This window comes from Macaca fascicularis, chromosome 1 (assembly GCF_037993035.2).
Source record: "Macaca fascicularis isolate 582-1 chromosome 1, T2T-MFA8v1.1".
Taxonomy (NCBI): Eukaryota; Metazoa; Chordata; class Mammalia; order Primates; family Cercopithecidae; genus Macaca; species Macaca fascicularis.
Genome location: NC_088375.1, coordinates 8,751,462 through 8,779,308, shown reverse-complemented (window position 1 = coordinate 8,779,308; position 27,847 = coordinate 8,751,462). Strand labels below are relative to the sequence as shown.

The following is a 27,847-nucleotide window of genomic DNA, read 5'->3' as shown; positions in this document are numbered from 1 at the left end:
AAACACAAGGTTAGGTGCCTTCAAGCCTATGGTCATATTCTTGCCAACTGATTCACTCATAACTTTGTCTTATGTGTGTTTATGTTTAATGACAGCTTATCTAATATATATTGTTCATTCATTAATGTTGAACTCTTGGCTAGAAACACTGTTACTCGTGCCTTAATGAACTTTACTTAACACATGTATTTCTCCATAAGGTACATCACAGCCATCTTGCACATAGGAACGCTAGATAGCAATTGAGCACTCTGCTTGGGGGCCATTTAGAATAGTGAAATTACCAAAAATCCCACAAAGATGTGGAAAATGTGGCACAAAATAAATGGTGACAAGGACACTTTTCACAGTGTAAGAGCTGAAACAAGAAGGCGGAGTGTTACCTTGTAAAACCTCAGCTGCAAACATGCTAATTTATATAACAAAAACAAGCTTGTATTATAGATGTGTATGTATATCTTATAACCTAAATGAGATATAAAGATTTATCCCAATAGCCATATACACCCAGCGCACAGAATAGAATATGATCCATATCTGTCAGTCAGCTCTTCCGTTTATCTTTCCCCAGTCTTATACCTGTGTCCCCTTCAGAGATGACCACTATCCTGAATTTTCTATTTATCATTCCAGTGTTTATTCTTTATAGTTCTGCCAAAAATGTAAATCATAACCAATGTATTGTTTATAATTTTAGGAACTTTGTGTGACTGGAAATATAAGCGTAATCTGCTGCAACTTAGTTTTTTCTCCACTGAGCATGGTTTTTGAAATTCTTTCATGTTTTTGCATGTGGTTCTATCTCATTAATTTTAACTCTATTTTAGGACTATAATAGCACAGATCATCTATCCTATTCTATCCCTTTTTTTTTCCTTTGAGACGGAATTTTGCTCTTGTTGCCCAGGCTAGAGTACAATGGCGCGATCTCGGCTCACCGCAACCTCTGCCTCCCTGTTTAAAGCGATTCTCCCACCTCGGCTTCCCAAGTAGCTGGGATTACAGGCATGCGCCACCACATCTGGCTAATTTTGTGTTTTTAGTAGAGAGGGGGTTTCTCCATGTTGGTCAGGCTGGTCTCGAACTCCCCACCTCAGGTGATCTGCCCGCCTCGACCTGCCAGAGTGCTGGGATTACAGGCGTGAGCCACCAAGACTGGCCCTCTATCTCTTTTTTATTGATTATGGAAACTACTTATATGAACATTTGTGTTCACAATTCCTGATCCACATCCATACTCCCTTTTTGTGTTGCAAACCTAGGAGGTCTGCTGAGGCAGGGGACATGTGAGTCTTCAGCCTCGGAGGTAAACCAAAGTGTTTTAAAAATGATGAGTTCTCATCTGCACTTCTATCAGCAGAGTTCCAATTGTGTTCAATCTTTACCAGCACTGAGTTCTTTGATTTTATGTTTTTTAGTTGTTTTTGACCCAATTGACTCCTTAAAATGGTACTTCATGGAGGTTTTCATCTGCATTTTCTTGATGATTTTTGAGAAATCGTTTGTTTTCACACATTTATAGTTGTTTCCGTTTCTCTGTAATGCCTTTGTGAGTCTTTTGGCTGTTTTTTAATAACTTGTCTTTTACTTATTAAGTTATGAGGACATCTTTATATATTTAGGACATTAAAATGTGGTCAGATAAATTTTCCCAAGTCCCCCTCCCACTTTGGAGCTTGTCTTTTCATTTTTCTTTTACTGACTATTGATTTTAAAAAGTTCTTTTTTTCTATGTAGTGATATCTAGCAACGTTTTTCTTGATGGTGCATAATTTTTGCCTTATTTAAGAAATCTGGTCGGGTGTGGTGGTTCACGCCTGTAATCCCAGCACTTTGGGAAGCTGAGGTGGGTGAATCACGAGGTCAGGAGATCGAGACCATCCTGGCTGACACGGTGAAACCCCCGTCTCTACTAAAAATACAAAAAATAAGCTGGGCATGGTGGCGGGCACCTGTATTCCCGGCTACTTGGGAGGCTGAGGCAGGAGAATGGCGTGAACCCAGGAGGCAGAGTTTGCAGTGAGCGGAGGTCATGCCACTGCACTCTAGCCTGGGCAACAGAGCGAGACTCCATCTCCAAAAAAAAAAAAAAAAATGGAAATCCTTTCCTTCTATAAGTTTGTAAAGATAATGTTCTTTATTTTCCCAAGAAATTTTTATAGTTTTGCTTTCACATTTAATCCTTCTGTCTATTTGAAATTCATTTTTATCTATGGTCTGCAATAGGAATCACATTTAATTTTATGTCATATGGATATTGCTGTTTTAGTTGTTTAGTGCCGTGTAAGGAATAAGCCATTTTCTCTGTAATATACTGTACCATTTCTATCATGTAGGAACTTTCCATATATGTATGAGGCTTTCTTGGGTTTTCCCTATACTATTGCATTAGCCTATTTCCATTATTTATCCTTATATCAAAACCTGTTACTATCCTATTTACTGTAAACTTCTAATAAGTCTTGAACTGTGAAAAGGCTAGATTCCCACCTTCTTTAGATTTATGCTTCTCTTGGTAATTTATTCTGCTATATAATTTAATAATTAAGTTGTTAAGTTCCACCAAAAAAATCTATTAGGATTCTGACACAGTTACATAGGCTATAGATCAGACTGAGTAGAACTGATCTATACACACACAGAGTAAAATGATTCGTCAAGCAAATTAACATATTTTATCATTTCACATAGGTACCGTGTGTGCACACGTGCACACCCTGCGTACTGCTGAATAGATCTCTGGACATATTTACACTACATAGCTGCGATTTTATAACCTTTCACCTCCATCTCCCCACTTCCCTCAACCTCCTGCCATTTGTACTTTTTGTTTCTAGGTATGCAAGTTTTGGGTTTTGTTTTTAGTTGAGATTTCACATATAAGTGAGAACAAGCAATATTTTTCTGTTAACACAATTATTTAACAAAGTCTAAAGTTGATGTTTTTACTTCCCTCTAAACAAATTCTTAGCATGTTTTAATGCTAATCTTACCACTTAAATGCCATTCCTTTCCATTGTTTTAGTTTCATTTTATATTGTCTGTTACCCCTAAAATATAGAATTATTATTTTATATATTCATTTTTGGTTTAAATGTAACCAATACCATTGTCTTTGCTCATGATTCCTTCATATTATACCGCCTTCTAAGATTATTTTTCTTCTTTCTCAAGTACACCCTTGAAAAGTTGCTTGGGTGTGAACTCCGGATTGTAAATTCTGATTTTGTCTGTGTGAACATATCTTTATATCAAGCCTGTTTTTTAGTGACAGATTTGCTAATTATAAAATTCTGGGTTCAAAGTAAATTCCTTTCACCGCCTGGAGGCCTCTGATTTCTCTATTCCCTTGTTGCATTGACAACGCTACTTGGGTCCAATTTTTGTTGCTTTGTTTCTAATCTAAATTTTCCCTCAGGATCTTTTATGTTTTTCTGTTTCTCCATATGTTTGTTTTGGCTAATCATCAGCAGGCACTACCAACCAAAACCATTTTAAAATAAATCCTTGCCTTGCATGTTAGGATCACACATTGGGCGTTTGGGGCCTAATGCAGTGTGGTTGCACATGACGGGTAAGGCATTCTTATGTGACAGGGTTTCCCCTTCCCCCAGAGCCACTGGTGAGGTGGATGCATTTCCTTAATGCCTAATTTAGTGGGGTGATTCTTTTCAATTTCTTGTTTTAAGATGCCTGTGTGGTTATGTAGGACGATTCGAGGCCTGTTCAGAATTTTCCCATATGGCCCTTAAAACTAAAGTTCTAGGTTGCCGGGTTTAGTGATGCCCCGAGGAAGTGCTGGCTTACACCTCTTTGGAATCCTGCTCCTGTTTGTTTTTATGGCCTCAGAGAATTTTCCTTATTTTCTATCCAACTCAGCCATGCATTCAATATTACTTTACCCCAGCTTTTTTGTGTTCTTTGTTCTGAAGCTTTTTGATACCTATAGTATTGTTGAAATTAGAAGTCTATCTTGTTTTTTTCAATTAAAATATATTTAAAATAATTGTACATTAGTAAAATGACTTCATAGTATTTCACTATAAAAATGCACCCAAACGTATTTGCTCATTTCTCTACTTACCAATCTTCTTTCTAAAACATTGCTTTCAAAAGCAAAAGATTATAGTAAAAACATGTGTGTAGGTTTCACAGTTAACATTTGGTACTGTACTGTCCGAAACGTTGAGCTGCTGGGTCGAAAGCAGTATTAGCCTTTTTCTTGATGCCTCCTTTTCTCCTATGCCTTTGCTGTCCTTGCTTTCCTTACCTCATCGTTGTTAAGTCCTACGGCTTTACTCACATGTGTCCACTCCACTCTAATCCCATTGCATCAACCTATCTCAGCCCCAAATCATCACTGTTTTTCCTTAGGCTGACCGTTTCCTAACAGGTCTCACTTTTCCTCATCACTGCCATTCTGTTACCGTATAATCACCAACAACCTGATAGTAACCTTCAGTCTTCTGGAAAAGATTGAATCACGTTAGTATAATAAATTGTTAAAGTGTGTGACTACTCATTACAGTTTATGTTTGTTTAAAATATAGAGCTAATATATTTTAAACTGCATAAAAGATCTAAAATGTATATTTATTTATTTATTTATTTATTTATTTATTTATTTATTTATTTATTTTTGGGAGAAGGAGTCTTGCTCTACTGCCCAGGCTGGAATACAGCGGCGGGATCTCGACTCACTGCAACCTCCACCTCCTGGGTTCAAGCGATTCTCCTGCCTCAGCTTCCTGAGTAGCTGGGATTACAGGCACATGCCACCATGCCCAGCTAATTTTTTTTTTTTTTTTTTTTTTTTGGCGGAGACGAGGTTTCACCATGTTGGCCAAACTGTTCTTGAACTTCTGACCTCAAGTGATACTCCCGCCTTGGCCTTCCAAAGTGTTGAGATTACAGTCGTGAGCCACTGCCCCTGACCTAAAGTGTATTTTTTAAATATACCTTATTTGCCCTTCATGTTAGATAATACAAAATTAATTGCATATATTTTCATGGTGAAGTCTAAGCTCTCGAAACTTCCTTAGGTTCTGGGTACTTGGATAGGTTCTGCCATGATGAAAAATCCTGACCAAATGCTTATGTTCTTGTAGCTGAACCTCAATTACATTCTTTAGTGACTGACGTGAATCTTCCAGTTTTTTTGAAGAAAAGTCAGCCGAGTTCAAGACTAGCACTTTAAAAATTTTAAATTTTGTTAAAGCAGTTCTGTTATAATAAAACCCAAGGGTCCATTTGTATGGTTACCTAAGAAATACCAATGTGTTGATTCAGAAGTAAATAGTCAGAAGATATTAAATTGCACCATTTAAAATTATGATGTTTTCTGGTTAATGTCTAAAATCTGTCAGTTTATTAATTTTCTGCTTGACGCATGTTCTGACTACATGTTACTTGGGCATTTGGATCATTAGGGAAATAAGAGTTGAGTGTGTTTGTTGTAGGTTGTCTATGGCCCTGAGTCTACTCTGAAGATAAGCAACACTTGTGAGGCAGAGATGTGTCACACAGTGGAGGGCGTTGGCGTAATTACCCCTCTCTGCTGTGCATGAATAAAATCTAAGTGAAACATTGCTAAACCACGTTAACTTATGAGAAAGGTCAGCCGGGCGTGGTGGCTCACACCTGTAATCCCAGCATTCTGGGAAGCCGAGGTGGGTGAATCACCTGAGGTCAGGAGTTTGAGACCAGCCTGGCCAACATGGTAAAACCCCATCTGTAATAAAAATACAAAAATTAGCTGGGCATGGTGGTGGGCACCTGTAATCCCAGCTACTTGGGAGGCTGAGGTAGGAGAACTGCTTGAACCTGGGAGGCAGAGGTTGCAGTGAGCCGAGATCGTGCCATGTCACTCTAGCCTGGGTGGCAGAGAGAGACTCCATCTCAAAAAACAAATAAACAAAAACTTATGAGAAAAGTCATCTAACTCATATAGCAAATAGTCTCATTTCATGTGCCAAATCTGACAGATTGATACTGGCTTAATGGAGCTGTGTTTTGAGGATAAATCTTAGATCTTACCTGAATTCTTGGGCTTGAAAGAGTAGCATGAGTAATTAGTGATTTCTGAAATATGATAGGGAAGAAATGAGTAGTAGCAAGTATTTTTCCTCCAATGATTCCTTATTTTTTTCTTTATAAAGTTTCTGCTTATATTTTTACAGGTGGAATACATTATATATTTTGTATACATTTATTAGATATACTTTGTTTATATATAAGAAATAGGTATAAAATCTATAGAGATGTATTGTATATTAAAGGAAAACCAAACCTAAATCACTTTTGGAGGAAGAATTTCTATTTTTTTAAGGAGGTTTTGAAAGCTAGTAGACAGACATTCCCTTGGAGATATTTCAGTTTTGGTTCCAGACCACCACAGTAAAGCAATAAAGCAAGTCACATGCATTTCGGGGTTTCCCAGTGCATATAACAGTTACATTTATGCTATACTGTACTCTATTAAGTATGCAGTAGCATTATATATTTAAAAATGATGTACATACCTTAATTTAAAAATATTTTTTAAAATGCTAACAATCAGCCAGGCACTGTGACTCATGCCTGTAATCCCAGCACTCTGGGAGGCCGAGGTGGATGAATCACAAGGTCAGGAATACGAGAGCAGCCTGACCAACATGGTGAAACCTCGCCTCTACTAAAAAAACAAAAATTAGCCCAGCGTGGTGGTGCACACCTGTAATCCCAGCTACTCAGGAGGCTGAAGCAGGAGAATCGCTTGAACCCAGGAGGCGCGGAGGGTGCAGTGAGCCAAGATCTCGCCACTGCACTCCAGCCTGGGTGACAGTGAGACTCTAGCTCAAAATAAATAAATTAATAATAATAATAAAATGCTAACAATCGTCTTAGCCTTCAGCAAGTTGGGATCTTTTTGCTGGTGGAGGGTCTTGCTTCCACGTCGACAGCTGCTTGCTGACAGGGCAGAGTGGTGTTTGCTGAATCTTGGGGTAGCTGTGGCAGTTTCTGAAAATGAGGCAAAAATGAAGTTTGCTGAGTCAATTGATTCTTCTTTCACTAAATATTTCTATGTAGCGTGAAATGCCATTTGATAGCATTTTACCCACAGTAGAACTTCTTTCAAAATTTGAATCAATCCTCCCAAACCCCACTGCTGCTTTATCAACTAAATTTAATGTTCTAAATCTTTTCTTGTCATTTCAACAATGTTCACAGCATCTTTAACACGAGTAGATTCCATCTCAAGAAATGACTTCCTTTGGTCATTCAGAAGAAGCAACTAACTCCTCATCTGTTCAAATTTTATCATGAGCAATTTTATCATGAGTAATTTTATCATGAGCAATTTTATCATGAGTAATTTTATCATGAGTAATTTGCCACACATTGGTCACATCCACAGGCTCCACTTCTAATTCTCATTTTCTTGCTGTTTCCACCATTTCTGTAGTTCTTTCCTCTGCTGAAGACTTGAGCCCCTGCAAGTCATCTGTGAGGTTGGGAATCCACTTCTTCCAGACTTCTGTTAATGTTGTTATTTTGAACTTTTCTCATAAGTCAAGAATGTTCTTAATGGCATCTAGAATGATGAATCCTTTTAGATGGTTTTCAACTGATTTTGCTTGGATCCACCAGAGGAATCAATCACTACCTGCGACAGCTATAGCCTTATCAAATATATTTCTTAAATAGTAAGACTTCAAAGTTAGAATCACCCCTTGATCTAAATAGAAGTTGCATTAGCAGGCATGAAAACAAAATGAATCTTCTTGTATTAAAAACATCTCCATCAGAGCTTTTGGGTGCCCAGGTTCATGGTCAATGAGCTGTCATATTTTGAAAAGAATCTTTTTTCTGATTAGTAGGTCTCAGCAGTGGGCCTAAAACACTCAATAAACCATGCTGTAAACAGCTGTGCTGTCATCCAGGCTTTGTTCTTCCATTTATAGAGCACAGGCAGAGTAGATTTAGCGTAATTCCTATAGGCTCCAGGATTTTTGAAATGATCAATCAGCACTCACTTCTACTGAAAGTCACTAGCTGCATTAGCCCCTACGAAGAAATTCAGCCTGTCCTTTGAAGTTTTGAAGCAGGCATTGACTTCTCTCTAGCTATGAAGCTCCTGGATGGCATCTGCTTCTTGTTTTACCTGCACTGAAAGTCTGTTATAGTGTAGCCACCTTCTTCAATTATCTTACCTAGATCTTCTGGATAACTTGCCGCAGCTTCTCCCTCAGCACTTGGTACTTCACCTTGCACTTTTATGTGATGGAGACAGCTTCTTTCTTTAAACTTCATGAACTGACCTCTATTGGCTTCAAGCTTTTCTTCTATAGCTTCCTCGCCTCTCTTAGTCTTCATACAATTGAAGAGAACTAGGGCCTTGCTCTGGACAAGGCACTGGCTTAAGAGAATATTGTGACTGGTATAATCTAATCGGACCACTAAAAATGTTTCCCTCAGCAGTAATGTTGTTTTTGCTTTCTTGTCATTCATTTCTTTACTGAAGTAGCACTTTAAACTTCCCTCAATAGCTTTTCCTTTGTATTAACAACTTGTCGGTCTCAAGCAAGAGAACTAGTTTTCATTCTCTCTCCACTTTGGACATGCCTAACTCACTAAGCTTAATTATTTCTGACTTTTGATTTAAAGTGAGACATATATAACTCTTTTTTTTTTCACCTGAACACTTAGAGGCCTGTAGGGTTATTAATTGTAGGGTTATTAATTATTACATGGTTATTAATTGGCCTAATTTCAATATTGTAGGGTTATTAATTGGCCTAATTTCAACACTGTTGTATCTCAGGGAGTACGGAGGCTGAGAAGAGGAAAAGAGATGATAAACAGCCTTTTGTTGAAGAAGTAAGAATACATACAATATTTATTGATTGTTTGCCATCTTATGTGGGCATAGTTGGTGGTGCCCCAAAACAATTTTAATAAATACATCAAAGATCACTGATCACAGATCGCCATAACAGACAAAATAATAATGGGAAAGTTTGAAATACGGTGAGAATTACCAAAGTGATATGACACAAAGTAAGCACATTATGTTGTAAAAATGGTGCCAATAGCCATTCGACCACAGTTGCCACAGATCTTCAGTTTGTAAAAAAACAAACAAAAATAAAACAAAAATTATCTACAAAACACAGTAAAGCAAAGCAAAATAAAAGCAGGCATACCTGCAATGAGATGTTACAGCTGCAACACAGAAGATGGTTAGAAGGCATACTTGATGGATCTCATAAAATTCATGGAAGTGTTTTTATCAATAAAGCAATGCATTTAGGAATATTTGTTGCTGTAATCATCAAACGAAATATTTACCTTTTTGAACTTTCCTATTCCCATCCATTTCCCAGCATGAAACTTCAGAGGCATTCTTTTTTTTTTTTTTTTTTTTTTTGAGACGGAGTCTTGCTCTGTCGCCCAGGCTGGGGTGCAGTGGCGCGATCTCGGCTCACTGCAAGCTCCGCCTCCCGGGTTCACACCATTCTCCTGCCTCAGCCTCCTGAGTAGCTGGTACTACAGGCGCCAGCCACCACGCCCGGCTAGTTTTTTGTCTTTTTAGTAGAGACGGGGTTTCACCGTGTAGGCCAGGATGGTCTCGATCTCCTGACCTCGTGATCCGCCCGCCTCGGCCTCCCAAAGTGCTGGGATTACAGGTGTGAGCCACTGCACCCGGCTGAAACTTCAGAGGCATTCTTAACTCTAGATTATATCTCACATGTCCTTCTACTTGCTATCCACATTATCATAACAGTTTCTCAATTGATATGTCTGTCTCAAGCCTCCATTCCCTCCAGTTCATTCCCCACCTGCAAGGGTGACCTGTCAGGTTTTCAGGGTTTTGTATAAATGTCCCTATTGCTTTGATAGTGTTGTTTAATATGTCTTTACTGATTTTCTTTCTAATTTATTTATCAGTTAGTAAGAAGGCTGTAATCTCGAGTTACAACTTTTGATTGTCTATTTTTTCTTTCTGTTTTGTCAGTTGGGAATTTTGTCTTTCTTTCATTTTATTTTTGTTAGTTTTTGCATTATGTATTTTGAAGTTCTGTTTTTGGATGCAAACATAGTTAGAATTGTTATATCTTCTTTTTGAATTGATCCCTTTATCATTATGTATTGTTTCTCCTTTTTTCCTGATAACATATCTTGTTCTGAGGTCTAATTTGTCTATTTTTAATACAGCTACTTCAGCTTTATTATGGCTAGTGTTTATGTAATATAGCATTTTATCCTTTTACTTTTAACCTAATTGTGCATTTATATTTTAAGTGAATTTCTTTTTCTAGAGAGCATAAAGTTGAGTCTTATTTTTCAGATCCAGCCAAACAATCTCTGGCTTTTAATTGGGGGCATTTAGAACAATTACATTTAATATAGTAATGATAGGGTTGAGTTTAACTTTTGATCTTTATATTTGTCTACTATTTGTTTCATCTATTGTTTTCCTTCTTTTTTTTCTTTCCCCTTTTTCTTATTGATTAGTATTTTTTAATATAATGAGCCCTTCATATCTGTGGGTTCTGCATCTGTGGATTCGGTCAACTGCAGATCAAAAAACTTCAACAAAAAAAAGGATCTTTGTACCTGTAGAATGTGTATAGACTTATTTTCTTGTCATTCTTCTCCAAACAATACAGCATAACAACTGTTTACATATTATTTATATTACATGACATTTACGTTATTACAGAGATAATTTAAAGTATATGTGAGGATGTGTGTAGGTTATATGCAAATACTACATCATTTTATGTAAGGGACTTTAGCATCCATGGATTTTGGTATCTGTGGGATACCATAGATGAACTAGTCTTCCAGGGATATTGAAGGTCAACTATATCTCATCTTATTTCCACCACTGGCTTATATGCTGTACATCTTTGTTTAATATTTTCAGTGGTCACTCTAGTGTTGTGCCCCTTTAATTTATCACAGTCTATCTTCAAATAGTGTTATACAGCCTCACAGGTGATGTAAGAACTCTCCAACAGTATACTTTCATTCTCCCTTCTGTTATTTGTGCTGTTATTGTCATATATTTTACGTCTACATATGATATAACCAAAACAATATATTGCTCCTACTTGCATTTAAGTCATCATCTTAAAACATTTTTTAAATGACAAAATTATATTTTATATTCATCCTCATGATTAGCATTTCCAGTTTATTTCACTCATTTGCATAGATCTAGCTTTTCATTAGGTATCATTTTTATTCTGCCTGAATAACTTCCTTCACATTTCTCATTACATAGATTTGCAGGTGGAAAATTTTATTTAGCCATTGCTTTCTTGAAATCGTTTATTTCCCATTTTTGAGAGAGATTCTTACTGAATGTAGCATTCTCAGTTAACAGGATTTTTTTATTTTCTGCAGTTAAGATATTGTTCTTTTGTCTTGTGTTTGAATAGTTTCTGACAAGGAATCTATATTAGTTTTCCATTAGTGCTGTAACAAATTACCACAAACTTCATAGCTTAAAACAATACAAATTTATTATCTTGTAATTCTTCAAGTCAGAAACTCAAAATGGACAAAAATTATATTAGCAGTGCTGTGTTCCTTTTGGAGTATCTAGGGCATACATTTCTTTGCCTTTTTTTAGATTCTAGAAGCTGCCCACATTCCTTGGTTTATGGCTTCCAGCTGTCTTCCAAGCTAGCCATAGCTGGTTGAGGTTTCCTTGTTTCCTTGTGATGTATCGCTCTGATGCTAATGCTCCTACCTTTCTCTTTGACTTGCAAGGACCCAGTGATTGCATTGGGCCAACGAGGTATAATACAAGATGAGCTTCTCATTTTAAGGTCAGCTGATTAGCAACCTTAATTCCATATGCAATTTTAATTCCCCCTTAATTTATTATATTATATTCCCATGTCATATAATATGTTTGCAGCTGAGATTAATAAATTAATTCCCCCTAAATTTATTATATTATATTCCCATGTAATATAACATATTCACAACTGGGGATTGGGACATGGACATTTTTAGAGGGCCATTATTCTGCCTACCACAAAGTCCTTGGTAATTTATATTTTTGTTGCTTGTTATAAAATGTGTCTCCCCACTCTCCTAAACTCTGGTTTTTAAATTTTACCTCTGTTGCTGTTTTATAGGATTTTATAGGATTTTTATTATGATATGCATTGGTATATGTGTTTTTCTCTCTTTTTTCTTTTCTTTTCTTTTTTTTTTTAGACAGGATTTCATCTTTGTTGCCAGGCTGGAGTGCAATGGCATGATCTTGGCTCACTGCAACCTCTGCCTCCCAAGTACAAGTGATTCTCCTGCCTCAGCCTCCCAAGTAACTGGGATTACAAGTGCCCACCACCACACCCAGCTATTTTTTGTATTTTTAGTAGAGACAGGGCTTCACCATGTTGGCCAGGCTGGTCTTGAACTCCTGACCTCAGGTGATCCACCCACCTCGACCTTCCAAAGTGCTGGAATTACAGGCATGAGCCACCACACCTGCCTGTGTTTTTCTCTCTCTTGAGGTTAACTGAGCTCTTGGTTGTAGGAGTTTATGGTGTGTATCAAATTGGGAAAACTTTTGACCCTTATTCCTTCAGTGATTTTTCTGTCTCCATCTCTCGTTTTATTCTGGGACTACAATGACACATAACGCTAGAATGTTTACTACTGTCACAAGGTCATCAAGATTCTGCTGTCCTTTCAGTCTTTTATGTGCTTCAGTTGAAATAGATCCAAATTTTACATCTTCAAGTTTATTGTTATTTTCTTCTACAGTGTCTAATCCTATGTGATTTCCATTCAGTGGATGTTTTATTTCAGATACTACATTTTTCACTTTACAAGTTCCACTGAGTTCTTTTTTTTATATCTTCCATTTTCTTCTCATTATGTTCATGTTTTTCTTTAATATTTGAGGGTGGTTACAAAAAACTCCATTAGTATTAATATCCTTATTTGCCGGTTCATCTTCTGTCATTCCTGGGTCTCTGTCTATTGACTTAAAGAATGTGATTGCACTTTCCTGATACTTGGTTGGTCTAGTAATTTTTTTATTAAGTGCTAGACACTTGGTTGGTCTAGTAATTTTTTTATCAAGTGCTAGACACTATGCACATTATGTTGTTGGGTGTCTAGGTTTTGTGCATTTATTTAGAGTATTTGGCTTTGTTTAGGCAGATAATTTAAGCAACATGTGACTCAGTTGATCCCTTTAAGGCTTGTTTTTAAGCTTTGCTCAGGCTAGTCTGGGACATCCTTCATGCCAGTGATAATTCAGTCTTACTAATAATTTATCTCCCCCACTGAGTTCTCCAAGACCATCCTGTCTCATGTGATCAATGACAGCTCTCCACTCTGGCTCTTTAGACATTGAACATCTTTTGGCCCTGTAAAAGCTTTGGGAATTGTTCAACTTATATTTTCTTGGTGGTTCTTTGCTTGTACTTGTATAATTTTACTGTACAAATGTGCCATTTAATACCCAGCTAAAATTTAGAAAGCTTAATGCAGATTTTTGGCCCTTCTTTTCTGAAAAGTATTTCTTCTCTGGAACTCTGTTCCTCATCTTTTAGTCATGTCAGCCTACCTAGACTTCTATCTGTATTTCCTCAACTCAGCAAAACTGATTGGCTTATTTGGGTTCTCCTTTCTAGCATCTATGATTTAAAAATTGCCTTCAGACAGAAATCTACAAAGAATGAAGGGCACCATGGAGATCAGATTCCTATGCTGCTTATTTTTCAGTGTATGAAAACAGTTTCATATATTATATCCATTTTTCTAGTTAATTACAGCAGGAGTGTAAGTTTGGTTCGTTTCAGTTAAGTCCAGAAGTGGAACTTAATTGAAGTTCCACTTCAACTAAGTTGATAAAGGATCAACAAAACAAAAAGTTGGTTCTTTGAACTGATAAACAAAATAGATAGACCACTAGCTAGATTAACCAAGGAAAAAAAGTGGAAATATTTTTCCACTAGTTTAAATTTAACACAATTCATCAGTTCAACAGGATTTCATTATCCAAAATATATATGCACCCAGTAGCAGAGCACCCAGATTCATTTAAAAAAACATACTACTAGACCTAAGACAAGAGATAGACAGCAATAGAGTGATTCAGGGACACTTCAGTACCCCATCGGCAACATTAGTCAGATTATAAAGGCAGAAAATCAACAAAGGAACTTTGGGCTTAAACTGGACTCTAGACCAAATGGAAAGACATTTATTTATAGAATATTCTACTTCATATCAACAGAACATATATTTTTTATCATCTGTACATGAAACATTCTCCAAAATTGACCATGTGCTTAGCCATAAAGCAAGTTTTAATGATTTTTTTAATGAAATAATATCAAGTATCTTCTCAGAAAAAAATAAAATAAAATTGAAAATCAATACCAGGAGGAACTCTCAAAACTACACAAGTATGTGGAAAGTAAACAACTTGCTCCTACAAAACCTTTGGGTAAACAACAAAATTAAGGTAGAAATCAAAAGGTTTTTTGAAATGAATGAAACTAGATACAACTGCTACTGGGTGCATATATATTTTGGATAATTAAATCATGTTGAACTGATGAATTGTGTTAAATTTAAACTAGTGGAAAAATATTTGCACTTTTTTTCCTTGGTCAATACCAAAACCTCTGGGATGCAGCAAAACAGTGCTAAGAGGAACATTTATAGCATTAAATGCCTACATAAAAAAAGACAGAATGATCTCAAGTTAACAATGTAACATTGCACCTCAAGGAGCTAGAAAAGCAAGAACAAACCAAATTCAAAGCTAGTTAAAAAAAAAAAAAGGAAGAAAGAAAAAACGAAATGTCTACAATCAGAGCAAAACTAAATGAGATTGAGACCAAAAAAAAATGATGAAGGATCAACAAAACAAAAAGTTAGTTCTTTGAAATGACAAACAAAATAGATAGACCACTAGCTAGATTAACCAAGGAAAAAAGATTAAAATAAGCACAATCAGAAATGATAAAGTTGACAACACAAACTGATACCAAAGGAATACAAAAGTCATCAGAGGCTATTATGAGCATCTCTATGCTCCCAAACTAGAAAACTTAGAGGAAATGGATGAACTCCTGGAAGCATACAACCTCCCAAGATTGAACCATGAAGAAGTAGAAAATCCAAAACAGACCAATAACAAGTAATGAAATTGAGTCAGTAATTTAAAAAACAAAAATCTCTAAACAAAAATAAGCCCAGAACCAGACAGATTAACAGCCAGATTTTACCAGACATACAAAGAGCTGGGACCAAGCATACTGAAACTATTCAAAAAAATGAAGGAGGAGGTATTCCTTTGTAACTCATTCATGAAAACAGTATGACCCTGATACCAGAATCAGGCAAGAACACAACAACAACAACAGAAAACACACACACATACACACACACACACACACGCGCGCACAGAGGAATATCTCTGATGTACATAGATGCAGAAATTCTCAAGAAAATACTAGCAAACCAAATCCAACAGCACATCAAAAAGATAATATTATACATCACCATCAAGTGGGTTCTATTTTAGGAATGCAAGGATGGTTTAACATATGTGTTTCAATAAATAATTTACCACACAGAGAGATTTTAAAAACCATATGATCATCTTTTTTCTTTTTCTTTTTTTGACATGTCTCACTCTGTTGCCCAGGCTGGAGTGCAGTGGTTAGGTCTCAGCTCACTGCAGCCTCCACCTCACAGGTTCAAGAGATTCTCCTGCCTCAGCCTTCTGAGTAGCTGGGATTACAGGAACGTGCCACCATGCCCAGCTAATTTTTGTATTTTTAGTAGATACGGGATTTCTCCATGTTTTCCAGGCTGGTCTCGAACACCTGACCTCAGGTGATCTGCCTACCTGGGTCTCCCAAAGTGTTGGGATTACAGGCATGAGCCGCTGCACCTGGCCAATCATCTTAATAGATGCAGAAAAGGCATTCAGTAAAATCCAACATTGCTTCATGATAAAAACCCTCAACAAAGTAGACATTGAAGGAACATATCTCAAAATAGGAGCCATATATAACAGACTCCCAGCCAACGTTATACAGAATGGGGAAAAGATAAAAGCATTTTCCCTGAGAACTGGGGCAAGACAAGGATGCCTACTCTCACCACTCCTAATCAACACAGTGCTGGAAGTCATAGCCAAAGCAGTCAAGCAAGAAAAAGAAATGAAAGGCATTCAAATTGGAAAAGAAGAAGTCAAATTATCTCTGCTCACTGATGACATGATCTTATAAACCTAGAAAACCCTAAAGATCCCTCCAAAAGATACCTAGACCTAATAAATGACTTCAGCAAAATTTCATGATACAAAATAAATGTATAAAAATGAGTATCATTTCTGTACACCACTAACATTCAAACTAAGACCAAATCAATAACTTAGCCCCACTTACAATGGCCATACACAAAAGTAAAATACCTAGGAATATTTAAATCAGGAAGTGAAAGATTTCTGCAAGGAGAACTATAAAACACGGATGAAAGAAATTGTGTAGATGGCACAAATAAATGAAAAAACATTCTGAGCTCATGGATCAGAAGAATCAACATCATTAAAATACTGTCCGGGCTTGTAATCCCAGCACTTTGGGAGGCTGAGGTGGGCAGATCACCTGAGGTCAGGAGTTTGAGACCAGCCTGACCAACCTGGTGAAACCCCATCTCTACTAAAAATACGAAAATTAACCAGGTGTGGTGGCAGCTGCCTGTAATCTTAGCAACTCGGGAGCCTGAGGCAGGAGAATTGCCTGAACCCACGAGGCGGAAGTTGCAGTGAATCAAGATCGTGCCACTGCACTCCAGCCTGGGTGACACAGTGAGACTCCATCTCAAAAAAAAAAAAAAAAAAAAAAAAAACCATACTGTTCAAAGCAATCTTCAAAATTGCGGAAGTGCAATTCCTATCAAATTACCAACATAATTTTTCACAGAATTAGAAAAAACAATCCTAAAATTCATATGGAACCAAAACTGAGCCTGAATAACCAAAGTAATCTTAAATAAAAAGACAAAAAAAAAGCAGGCATCACATTTTGTGGCTTCAAATTGTACTATAAGACTATAGTAACCCAAACTGCATGGTACTGGTACAAAATTAGACACAATAGATCAATAGAACAGAAGAGAGCACCAAGAAGTAAAGCCACATGTGTAAAGCAACCAATCTTAAAGCTGACAGAAATAAACAATGGGTAAAGGACACACTGTATGCAATAAATGGTACTAGGACAATTGGATAATCATATGTAAAACAATGAAACTGGACCCCAATCTCTCACCGTATAAAAAAATTTACTCAAGATTGACTAAAGACTTAAATGTAAGACCTGAAACTGTAAAAATGCTCGAAGAAAACCTGGGAACAATTCTTCTGGACATTGGCCTAGGCAAAGAATTTATGACAAAGACCTCAAAAGCAAATTGAACAGAATGAAAAATAGATAAATGGGACTTAATTAAATGAAAACACTTCTGCACAGCAGAAGAGATAATCGACAGAGTAAACAGACAACCTACAGAGTGGGAGAAAATACTTGCAAATTATGCTCCTGAAAAAGAATTAGTGTCAAGAATCCACAAGGAACTCAAACAACTCAACAAGAAGAAGCTAATCCCATTAAAAAGTTGGCAAAGGATATAAACAGACATTTCTCAAAGAAGACATATAAGTGGTCAACAAATACATGAAAAACTGCTGAACATTATTAGTCATCAGTGAAATGCAAATTAAAATCTCAGTGGAATACCATCTTTCAACAGTTAGAACGGCAGCTATTAGCAAGCCAACAGCAGCAGAGGTAGTCATGGATGTGTGGAAAAGGGAATAGTTATATACTGTTGATACGTAAATTAGTACAACCTCTACAAAAAAGCAGTATGGGGATTCCTCAAATAACTGAAAGGAGAACTACCTTTTGACCCAGAAATCAACCCCATTACTTGGTGTCTACCCAAAAGAGAAGAAATCACTGTGTAGAAAAGACACCTGCATTCATATGTTTGACAGCACTATTCTCAGTGACAAAGTCATGGAGTCAACCTGTGTCCATCAACAGCATCACAACAGATGACAGAAATACATATTTTTTCTTTATATATGGAATACTACTATATTATATATACTACCATATATATATATGGAATACTACTCAGTCATAAAAAAGAATAAAATTGTGTCCTTTACAGCAACATGGATGCAGCTGAAGGCTATTATCCTCAGTGTATTAACATGGAAACTAAAAATTAAATGCTACAAATTCTCACTTTTAAGTGGGAGCTAAATCATGGGTGCACATGGACATAAAGATGGAAACAATATACCTGGAATCTCCAAAGGCGGGAAGAGGAAGAGGAGGGAAGGGTCAAAAAACTACCTATTGAATACTATGTTTATTATTTGGGTGATGGATTCAGTAGAAGCCCAAACCTCAGCATTATGTGATATATCCATGTAACAAACCTGCATATATATATACCCCCCCGAATCTAAAATAATAATTTTTAAAAGAAAGAAATATATTCTAGGCAAAAATAAAATCAAATACAATGAACACAATTCAATCTCCTTTGCTTTGCCTGTTGTATGATCACACCATGAGAGGCTGGATCTGCCTCTGCATGGCATTTTTGCCAGCTCTTTTCCTTTGTATTTCCAGTTTTGTCTCCTTTGTCTTTCTTCTTGACGTCTCGAACTATGGTGCAACTTTGCTTCTGTGTCTTTTTTCCCACTGTTCATTGTTTACCCTCTCTGGTCTCTGATCCCTTTTCTACTTGACTAACTTGTTAATCATTTTAGTCCCAACTCACATGCATTGCCTTTGTCTTTTCCTTATTGACTTCTCTCTCGATAGGCAAATGGATGTTTCACTTAACTGTACTCATAACTAATTTGCCAGTGTTAAGACTTTGGAGTCAGACTCCATGAGTTTGAATCCTGTCTCCTTTTTTTAATGTTTCTGGAATCTTAATCAAGTTTTTTAATCACTAATTTCCTGATTTTAAGTGGGAGTAATTATAAACCCTTTCTTATAGGGTTTATTATCTTGGGTTATTATATGTAAAGTATTAGAATAGTAATATCAACATCATTCCATATTAACATTCCCATTTAAACATCTCTATAACATCTACATGTATGATTATTTGTCCCTCTCTCTCGATCTACCATTTTCTTAAAGGAAAAAACTATGTAATATTACCTGCATATGAGTCCCTAACAAAGCTAGACATTCAAATGTTGGCCGAAATATTGTAATGTTAAATTATGTGGCTTTTGTCTCTAGGATTGGAATGCCCTAGGCTTTAAGCATTGTTTTGGCAAGTAAGATCAGGAAGAAAAGAAACACACCAGAAGTTTTTTTGGCTTTCTGATTTTTATTTCCAGCAGTTTTGTGTTTTGATAGTTTGAATCCCTAAATTGGAATTAATTGATATTGCTTTCAATATGGAAAGCTCAGCCCTAATGCGTGTATTTGCATATTTTTAGTTAAAGGCTTAATGAGGTTTTCATTTTATCTGAAGGATTTTTATTTAAGTTCAGCCTGGTATTAGTAAGTGTGTGCTTCATTTATATTCTTCAATAGGGTAGTTGTCTCTTAGCAAAGAAAAAGGAAAGGAATTGGCCCAAGGCATGTCTTTATTTCTATGCTACATTAGTGAAAGTCTAGAAGAGATTTCCTTATCCTGTAGGTAGAGTAATATATAGATTTGGGTATGATTTGATATAAAAATTTAGTTCAAGTCAGCAATTTTCTAGTAGGAAAATTGTTCCAGCTCCTTTAGACTATACTGTCTACTGTACTGTCTAGCTCATGGATGCATATTAGGTTTTCCCATGTCTTTTCTACTTTGGCTTTAAAACGAAGATTTGGAGAGAAATTTCACTGAGGACCACTTCAATACGTACATCAGGCTGGGTGATAATAGCACACTGCTTTCCTATATTTTAGGTTTAGCCAGAAGCCACATATATAAAATGTTTAAAGTATGTGTCATTTTCTATTACGTATATGTCCTTGAGTTTTTAATAACTAGCCCCCATATGTTTATATACACCTGTATTTCTAGAGGCACGATGATATATATTTTATGTACAAAGTTGAAATAACCCTCAGTATTAAATAAAAGGTAGCTGTGAATTATTGCAAAGGTCAAGTTGTCGTTTTATGCCTCAGATGCTCTCTTTCTTCCTCCTAGGAGTGTTCCACAGCGTTGTTTTATTGTCCTAGGAACATGCGCAGCATAGAGGAGGAAGATGCATTGGGACTTAGCTATTTCTCTTGCTGTCTAAGGGAAGATATTCTGAAAGTCATACACTGTGACATGTATGAACTACTTAAATTTACCTTTTAGTTCATCGTCAAAAGGAAAAGTGTGTCAAAAATCTCAAAACTAAAGCAATGTATCTTCAGTTAAATGACAACTTTAAATGACTCAGAGGAAAGGCACTGCATGTGTCTAAAAAATATCCCATACTGGCTGCACTTAAAAGCAACTGGAACGCACATTCATAGCTAATTATAAACAAAAACTAGTTAACACTTTAAATAAAAAGGAAAAATAGCAAAAAGATTTAGAGCCTAGACAAGCACATGAAAGGGTTCTGAGTTGCCTTCCATCTGATATTACTCAAATGCAACTCTGTCTCCAATTACCTGGGAATATGTGGTATTCCCTCATGAAAGCTCAAGATCAGAAAGGGCGTCCATTTCGTGTCTTTGCTTACTCATAGCCATTTGGAACAAGTTCAGCAGAAATATTTCACATTGCAAAAGAGTCTGGAGCCAGACAGCAACTACAGACACTAATCACTGGGTCAAAATAGTAACTTAGTAGGACAGCAACCACCAGAAAGCATTTGTGGAGGTAGAGATTTGGAGTCAGATACATTAGTGCCGTTGGAGAAGACATCACCAAATAAAAAAGTTCTGTAACAGAACCATTAAATCACTATTTTTAATCAGTTGCATGTTCAGTGGCACAGGACTGTCTAAGCCAATGGTCTCTTTGGTAGGATCAGATCTAAAAGGTAATCTTATGCCCTTAACTCTAAAATAAATAGATGGAAAGAAAAGTAACCAAATAAATAAAGGCTGCCTCCTAAAACATTTGGTGTTTCTTTTGTTGTATGGTTCCAACTACAGGCTTTCTCTGCCTCAAATTGCAGATCTCTATCATTTGAGATTTGGGGGGTGGGCAAAAGGGAAAACATCATCACTAAAATAATAGGTGCAGCAAGTGATCAACTTCCCTAAGGAGCTGCAATTTTAGGTCTATTCAAATAAGAGTTACTGGTGTTCTCTGAATATTGTCATTATAAACCACTTTTCATTGTTGCCTTTTTTCTTAAACTACATCATCCTGTTCCTTTCCTCCAGTGTCAGTGGAGGATTGATTGCTTTATTTTACTATCACTCTACTCCACTATTAATTCTGTTTTCAGTATACTCTATCTCAGAACATTTTTCTTGGCAGTGAATCTCAAACATCAAGCTATGAATAATTACGCATAGTATGTTTGGAATAAAGAGGTGAGCTTCAGAAGAGGATTAAATTTTTTAAAAAAATCATTCTATCTTTTAGATTTCATCAGGTTCTCACTAAATTCACCTAAAGTATTATCTTATCCCTTGTAGCAATTTTATTTACTGCTATGTCTTTAAAAAGTAGGGAGGGGAGTAAGGAGCTATTAATCTCTGTGCTTCTACTGTAGGCATTGGACTTCTCCATTCTATGCCAATTAAAACAACTTCACACACAAATTAAGTAGAAGTAAAATCTATTAAATATATTTTAAAGCAATCCCATGGTTTTATAAAGGTCTTGGCCATAATTTCTCTGTTGCTGTAAAGAGGCAACCTTATTTTAGCAAAGTATATTTTTAATTCAACATCTGGATTCTGTATAGAAAAATTAACAAGGAAATATGTGAGATTCCTACAATGGAAGACTTTTCACATATTGCAAGCAACGCATCTCCATCCTACTTTATAGTAATACTGATGTGGGCATAAAGGAAAGACAGGAAGAGGATGACTAGATACCGGGTGATTTATACATTATCTTATTAAATCATGAAACAACTCAATGAAAAAGAAATTATTACCCTGCTTTAATGATGAATAAAAGTTATTACATCAAAGAAGCGATTATTCAAATTTATTAAAATCTACTGCAATTCAATGGCTGCATTACAATTCAAACCCAGGTTTATCTGACTAAAGCTCATGTTCTAGCTCCCAACACTGGACCTTGTGGGATCTGAAGATGAGAGGCAGAGTGGGAGAAAGACCTTGCAAAGTCTAAGCATTTACAAAAAAGTGTAGCTTTTATGGTACAAGGTAGAGGAGAGGTGATTGCTCTCAGAGATCTGGGATGCCCTTGGGTAATGATGTCTATTAGGCCATAAAAACGCTTCTGTCAAAAGTGGTCTTTGGGAGGCTGAGGTGGGCGGATCACCTGAGGTCAGGAGTTTGAGACCAGCCTGACCAATGTGATGAAACCCCGTCTCTACTAAAACTAGAAAAATTAGCCTGGTGTGGTGGCATGTGCCTGTAATCCCACATACTTGTGAGGCTGAGACAGGAGAATCGCTTGAAATGGGGAGGTGGTGGTTGCAGTGAGCCAAGATCGCGCCATTGCACTCCATCCCAGGCAACAAGAACAAAACTCTGTGTCAAAAAAAAAAAAAAAAAAAAAAAAAAAGGTGGTGAGGCATTGCTGGGCGAGAGTAGCACAGAAACCCAGTGATGTGATGACAATATGAAGATCACCAACGAAGCCTTGTGCCTATTTGTCTATTTTGAATGCTGCTTTAGCTACCCTGTAATTATCTTGATGATGAATGACCAGAAATTTGCCATCCTGATGATTTGAATCGTGTCAAAAAGAAATGAAGTGTCTACTCTAAAGAGTTAGGAAATTAATCTTGTAGTAGAAAATTGAAATCTTTTTTATCTCTTTTATGCAATTCACTTGGCATACTTTATTTGAATGAAGTTTATTAATAGTTGATTATCAGTACATAAGAAACTGCTGCTAAAAGTTACGCTGGCTTTCAAAACTCTGCAAAACCATTTATGCCATTAGAAGGTACCTGAAAACAATTTTTGTACTTTTAGAAAACAATACACTAGGAAATCAAATAACAATAAGTTGTTGCAAATAGAAAATCACCTCATTTTCTGTGTTACCTTCAGCAAAGTCATGTTTGAAAGTCTGTGCATGTAACAGTGGTGGTACACAGCCTATCAGAGTTGTTTCTCAGACTGAAAAGCACAGCTGGTCTGATGGGGGTCACTGCATGTAATTAGCTTGCTTGCTTCATGAATGAATGGCAGATTTATTTTATTCTAAATGATATTTTAATTTTCACTGATTAAATTACATTTTATTTTGGTTTGGAAGGTTCGCCCTCACCATGTAAAGCAACCATGTCCTGCAGTTGTCACTAAGTTAACACCATAAGTATGTTTAAAAGAATTGTTGGCTAAGCATGGTGGCTCATGCCTGTAATCTCAACACTTTGAGAGGCCAAGACGGAAGGATTGCTTGAGCCTCGGAGTTTGAGACCACCCTGGGCAACATAGCAAGACCTCTATCTCTACAAAAAATAGATTGAAAAATTTAGCCAGGCGTGTTGGCACACACTGTAATCCCAGCTACTTGGAAGGCTGAAGCAGGAGGATTACAGGAGGAATTGCAGCTTGCAGTGAGCCACGGTTGTGCCACTGCACTCCAGCCTGGGTGACAAAGTGTGACCCTGTCTCAAAAATATATATATATATAGTGACAATAAAATATTGATGATGCATATATGCAAGCAGCATGTTGGAAAAACGGTATCTCTGTTTTTCCATAAAATGGAATTGCACCCCAAATTTTCAGAAAGTTTTTCCTAAGATTGGTACACAAAGGAAATCTGTTCAGTTCCTTGAATTACTGACTCTACATCAGGAATTGAAATGTGTACTCTAATGTTCTTGCTCTGATCTCTCATTTGACTGTTTATCGAAGCTGATTACAGTTTGAATACACAAATCCCTTTAGCTTCAAAAGTATGTAAAAGAATGGATAATAGAGCATTTGAAGAGATTGTTTCTTATTGCAATTTGTCTTTCTGATTGTGATGCGGCTATTAGGTTTGATAAGAAAATCTGGCTTTATGTTTTGTTTCCTCAATAAGAATAGTCTTCTGTCAAATTGGATTAAAGTTTTTGTTTCAGCCCAACTTGCTCACGCAACTAAGCAAGAGCTGTTTTGGTGAACATCAAGAGAGGTTATTATGAACAAATGAAACTTACTTTATTCCACTAAACACAATTTAGAAGCTTATGCTTTTTGAAAAGCTGTATGTGTTTTCTTTATTGAATATAACATTGGAATATAATAAATTATTAGTCGACTGACTCAGTTAAACATTATATATTGTATCACTTTAAGAATGTTGAGATCTTCAGGTCCAGAATTTTCAAAGGTTATTTATCTATTAAGTTTCTACTGATTATTGGAGGCACCATGCTAAGTATTTTGTACGTGTTAACAGATGCATCTGCCTAAAGTCACAGAGATAATTTAAATGGCAAAATCAGGAATCGAATACAGATCTCTGGCATCTTGTTCTACTGCAGTGTGTTTTTAAGTGTCATAAATCATTTACTTTAATCTTCTAAAATAGTCTAGAAATTCCTTCTTCTAGTCTGCCTTAATCTCTGTACTTTGCAAGGAAAAAGCAAGGATATGTGAGGGCAATTGGAAAAATACCCTTCCTGAAAATAGTATGCATTGTAGTGCTTTTGTTATTTCGCCTAAACAAACTTTATGTATTCCTAGAATTGTTTCTGGAAGCAAATCGTCTTTTATGCAGGGCATCTCAGAGCACATTTTTATAAAACATTATGTTCACGCTGGAGCCTTTTCAAAGTAAAATCATAGAATATTCGTTCTGTTTTTTAATATAGTTATCAATTGACCCATAAGTTTATACAAACAATCTGGTGTACAAAAAGGGAAAGGAAAGAAGAAAAAAAAATCTGCTGCCACCTGAAATGATCCCTGTTAAATCCTGAAAATCCTGGGAAAGAGTGGCAACATGACACTGGGTTATGACTTTGCAGATACCATGCAAACCTTTGAAAGAACACTGTCTTGAGGTTGTAAAACATAAACTAGCCTAAGCTGTTCTATTGTGTTGTAAGTAGTGATAGAGATACTAACAGTTTCCAAGTGACCATGGGTTTTATTTCATGCACAGTTCCCGTTTTTTATAATCAATTTGCCCTGCTCCACTATGTCTCCTAAGTTCTCCAAATGGCCCCACATGTGACCCAAAGAGGAATGATAATAAAAAGACAACTTCTTCTTTCACTAGTCCCAGGGTTTATTTTTTACATTTTAATTTTTTTTTTTTTGTCCTGTTGCTCAGTGATTTTCAAACTGTGGGTCACAAACCATTAGTGAGTCATGAAATCAATTTAGCAGGTCCCAACAAATGGTTTAAAATCTAATAGATAGACTAAAAATATCAAAGAGCAATGCATGAAATAAGAGTATCTTCAAAACTTTCATGTCAAACATATATTAATATGTATGGAGGTGTGGGGAAATGGGTGGAGGTAAAGTAATACATAATTCCTAGAATGCTTACTTATCCAAAAAAGAAAAAAAATGAAGTCACGGCCATACTTTCAGTGATGGAGTTCCTACGTTATTTTAAGCAATTTGAAATACTGATTTAATCTCCTCAAATTTGACCTTTGAGTTTGCAGCAGATCACAATTCTTTATTTTTAAATAAAAATTATAGCAAGCAAATGGGTATATTATTACATTCCCCCTTTTCAGAACAGACCATGATCTATTCACCTGTGGTCTAGTATGAACTATTGAAATGAGTTCAAAATTCTTAACGTAACTGAGGAATGTCACATACCATTTCTGTTTAGGGCTTTTTTCTTTTCTTTTTTTTTTTTTTTGACGTAGTGTTTACGCCTTTGCTTGAGGGAATTATTTTCAACTAATTGTTGGCATTTAAACACTGACACATCTAATGTAAATATGAAGCTAGTGTTTTCTTTTCTCAGGTTAATGTGACTGCATTAAAGAAAGTTTTTCAGAATCCAAAATTTTTGATTAGATAATATGTCTTGCCTGTGCCAATATAATAAGATCCACTTAATTAAAATTAAGTAGAATCATTTAAATCATGTATCTATGACATCCATAGATTTGAGATAAGCTTCTGGTTGTAGTACAATAGAATTAATAATGAAAATAAGTTATGTTATTTAGGGCAGATGTTGCTTGAAATAGTGTAACAGCTTATCACTTATCTCATATACTTTTATTTTCTTGCACTTTCAGCCAAAATTGACCAAGAGGCAGAGGAAAATTCACTGACAGAGACTCATAAATGGTGAGAAATTACTTTATTTCCTCCCAGAATAGGCTTATAACATGCTAAGTGTATTTCATCTTAAGGAACCAATCATTAGTTACATTTTAATTTTCAAGCATAAAATAAAAAGACATCTAATAAAACAGTGTACTCTAAATCCACAGTGAATTTCTGAATTTTTGTTACTCTGGGTAACATATAGTTCTGTTAAATACCAAATTATTGTGACTAGCTTAGCACCTTCTCTTTTACATGGGATTTAGAACTATGGAAATACACAAAAGAATGAAGATAGCAAGAACCTGTTTCAGAGTTCAGATAATTTTTAAAAACTATGTAATTTCTGTATTCAAAAGTGAAGTCTAAGTAGGGAGCAATGAGCTTTCCTTGGATGCACCTTCATTTCCAGAATGGAGACTTGCAATTATGGGTAAACATAGAAAAGTATCTCAGAAATCTCCCTGCTTCTCTGCCTCCATTTTCTCTTCTCCTCCCATCTCTCTATATCCGCCAGGGTTCTCTAGAAAAAAAGGACAAACTGGCGATACAGATATAAACACACACACACACACACACACACACACACACACACACACACACACAGGCTACCTCATTTTATTGCACTTCTCTTTGTTGTGCTTTGCAGATAATTGTATTTTTTTTTCCCCACAAATTGAAGGTTTGTGGCAACTCTGCTTCTAGCGAGCCTATCGGTGCCATGTTTCCAACAGCATGTGCACACTTCATGTCTCTGTGTTACATTTTGGTAATTCTTGTAATATTTCAAACTTTTTATTTTTATTATCTGTTACCATAGGTGATCTGTGATCAGTGATCTTTTATGTTACTATCGTAATTGTTCTGGGACACCACGACCTGACCCATATAAGATGGCAAATGTAATAGAAAGATATTGTATGTTCTAACTGTTCCACCAGCTGCTCCCTTGCCTCTCCCCTCTCCTCAGGCCTCCGTATTCCCTGAGACACAACAATATTGAAATTAGGTCAATTAATTACCCAACAGTGGCCTCTACATATTCAAGTGAAAGAGTCACACATCTCTCACTTTAAAACAAAATCTAGAAATGGTTAACTTAATGAGGAGGATATATCCAAAACCAAGATATGCTCAAAGCTAGATCTCTAGTGCCAAACTGTTAGCCAAGTTATGAATGCAAAGAAAAAGCTCTTGAAGGAAATTAAAAGTGTATTTCAATGAACACATGGATGATAAGAAAGCAAAACAGAATTCTTGCGCTATGGGGAAAGTTTTAGTGGTCTAAATAGAAGATCAAACCAGCCACAATAGTCTGTTACCAAAATGCCAGGGGTTTGGTTTAGCACAGCTACTTGCCACACAGAAAGCCAGTCACTGAGATGAGTATTGCCAGGGAAGAAGGCTTTAATCGGGTGCTGTAGCC

General features: G+C 36.3%; 1 protein-coding gene across 2 annotated transcripts in view; it reads left to right on the top strand.

Moving 5' to 3' along the window:
• The window catches only part of FMN2 (formin 2), a 398,539-nt gene that overhangs the window by 286,872 nt on the left and 83,820 nt on the right, over positions 1-27,847 (top strand). For both annotated transcript variants that reach the window (XM_005539682.4, XM_065542730.2), the window contains exon 15: positions 26,391-26,442. In XM_005539682.4, coding sequence (XP_005539739.3) covers positions 26,391-26,442 — 52 coding nt within the window. The remainder of the gene's footprint in view (positions 1-26,390; positions 26,443-27,847) is intronic.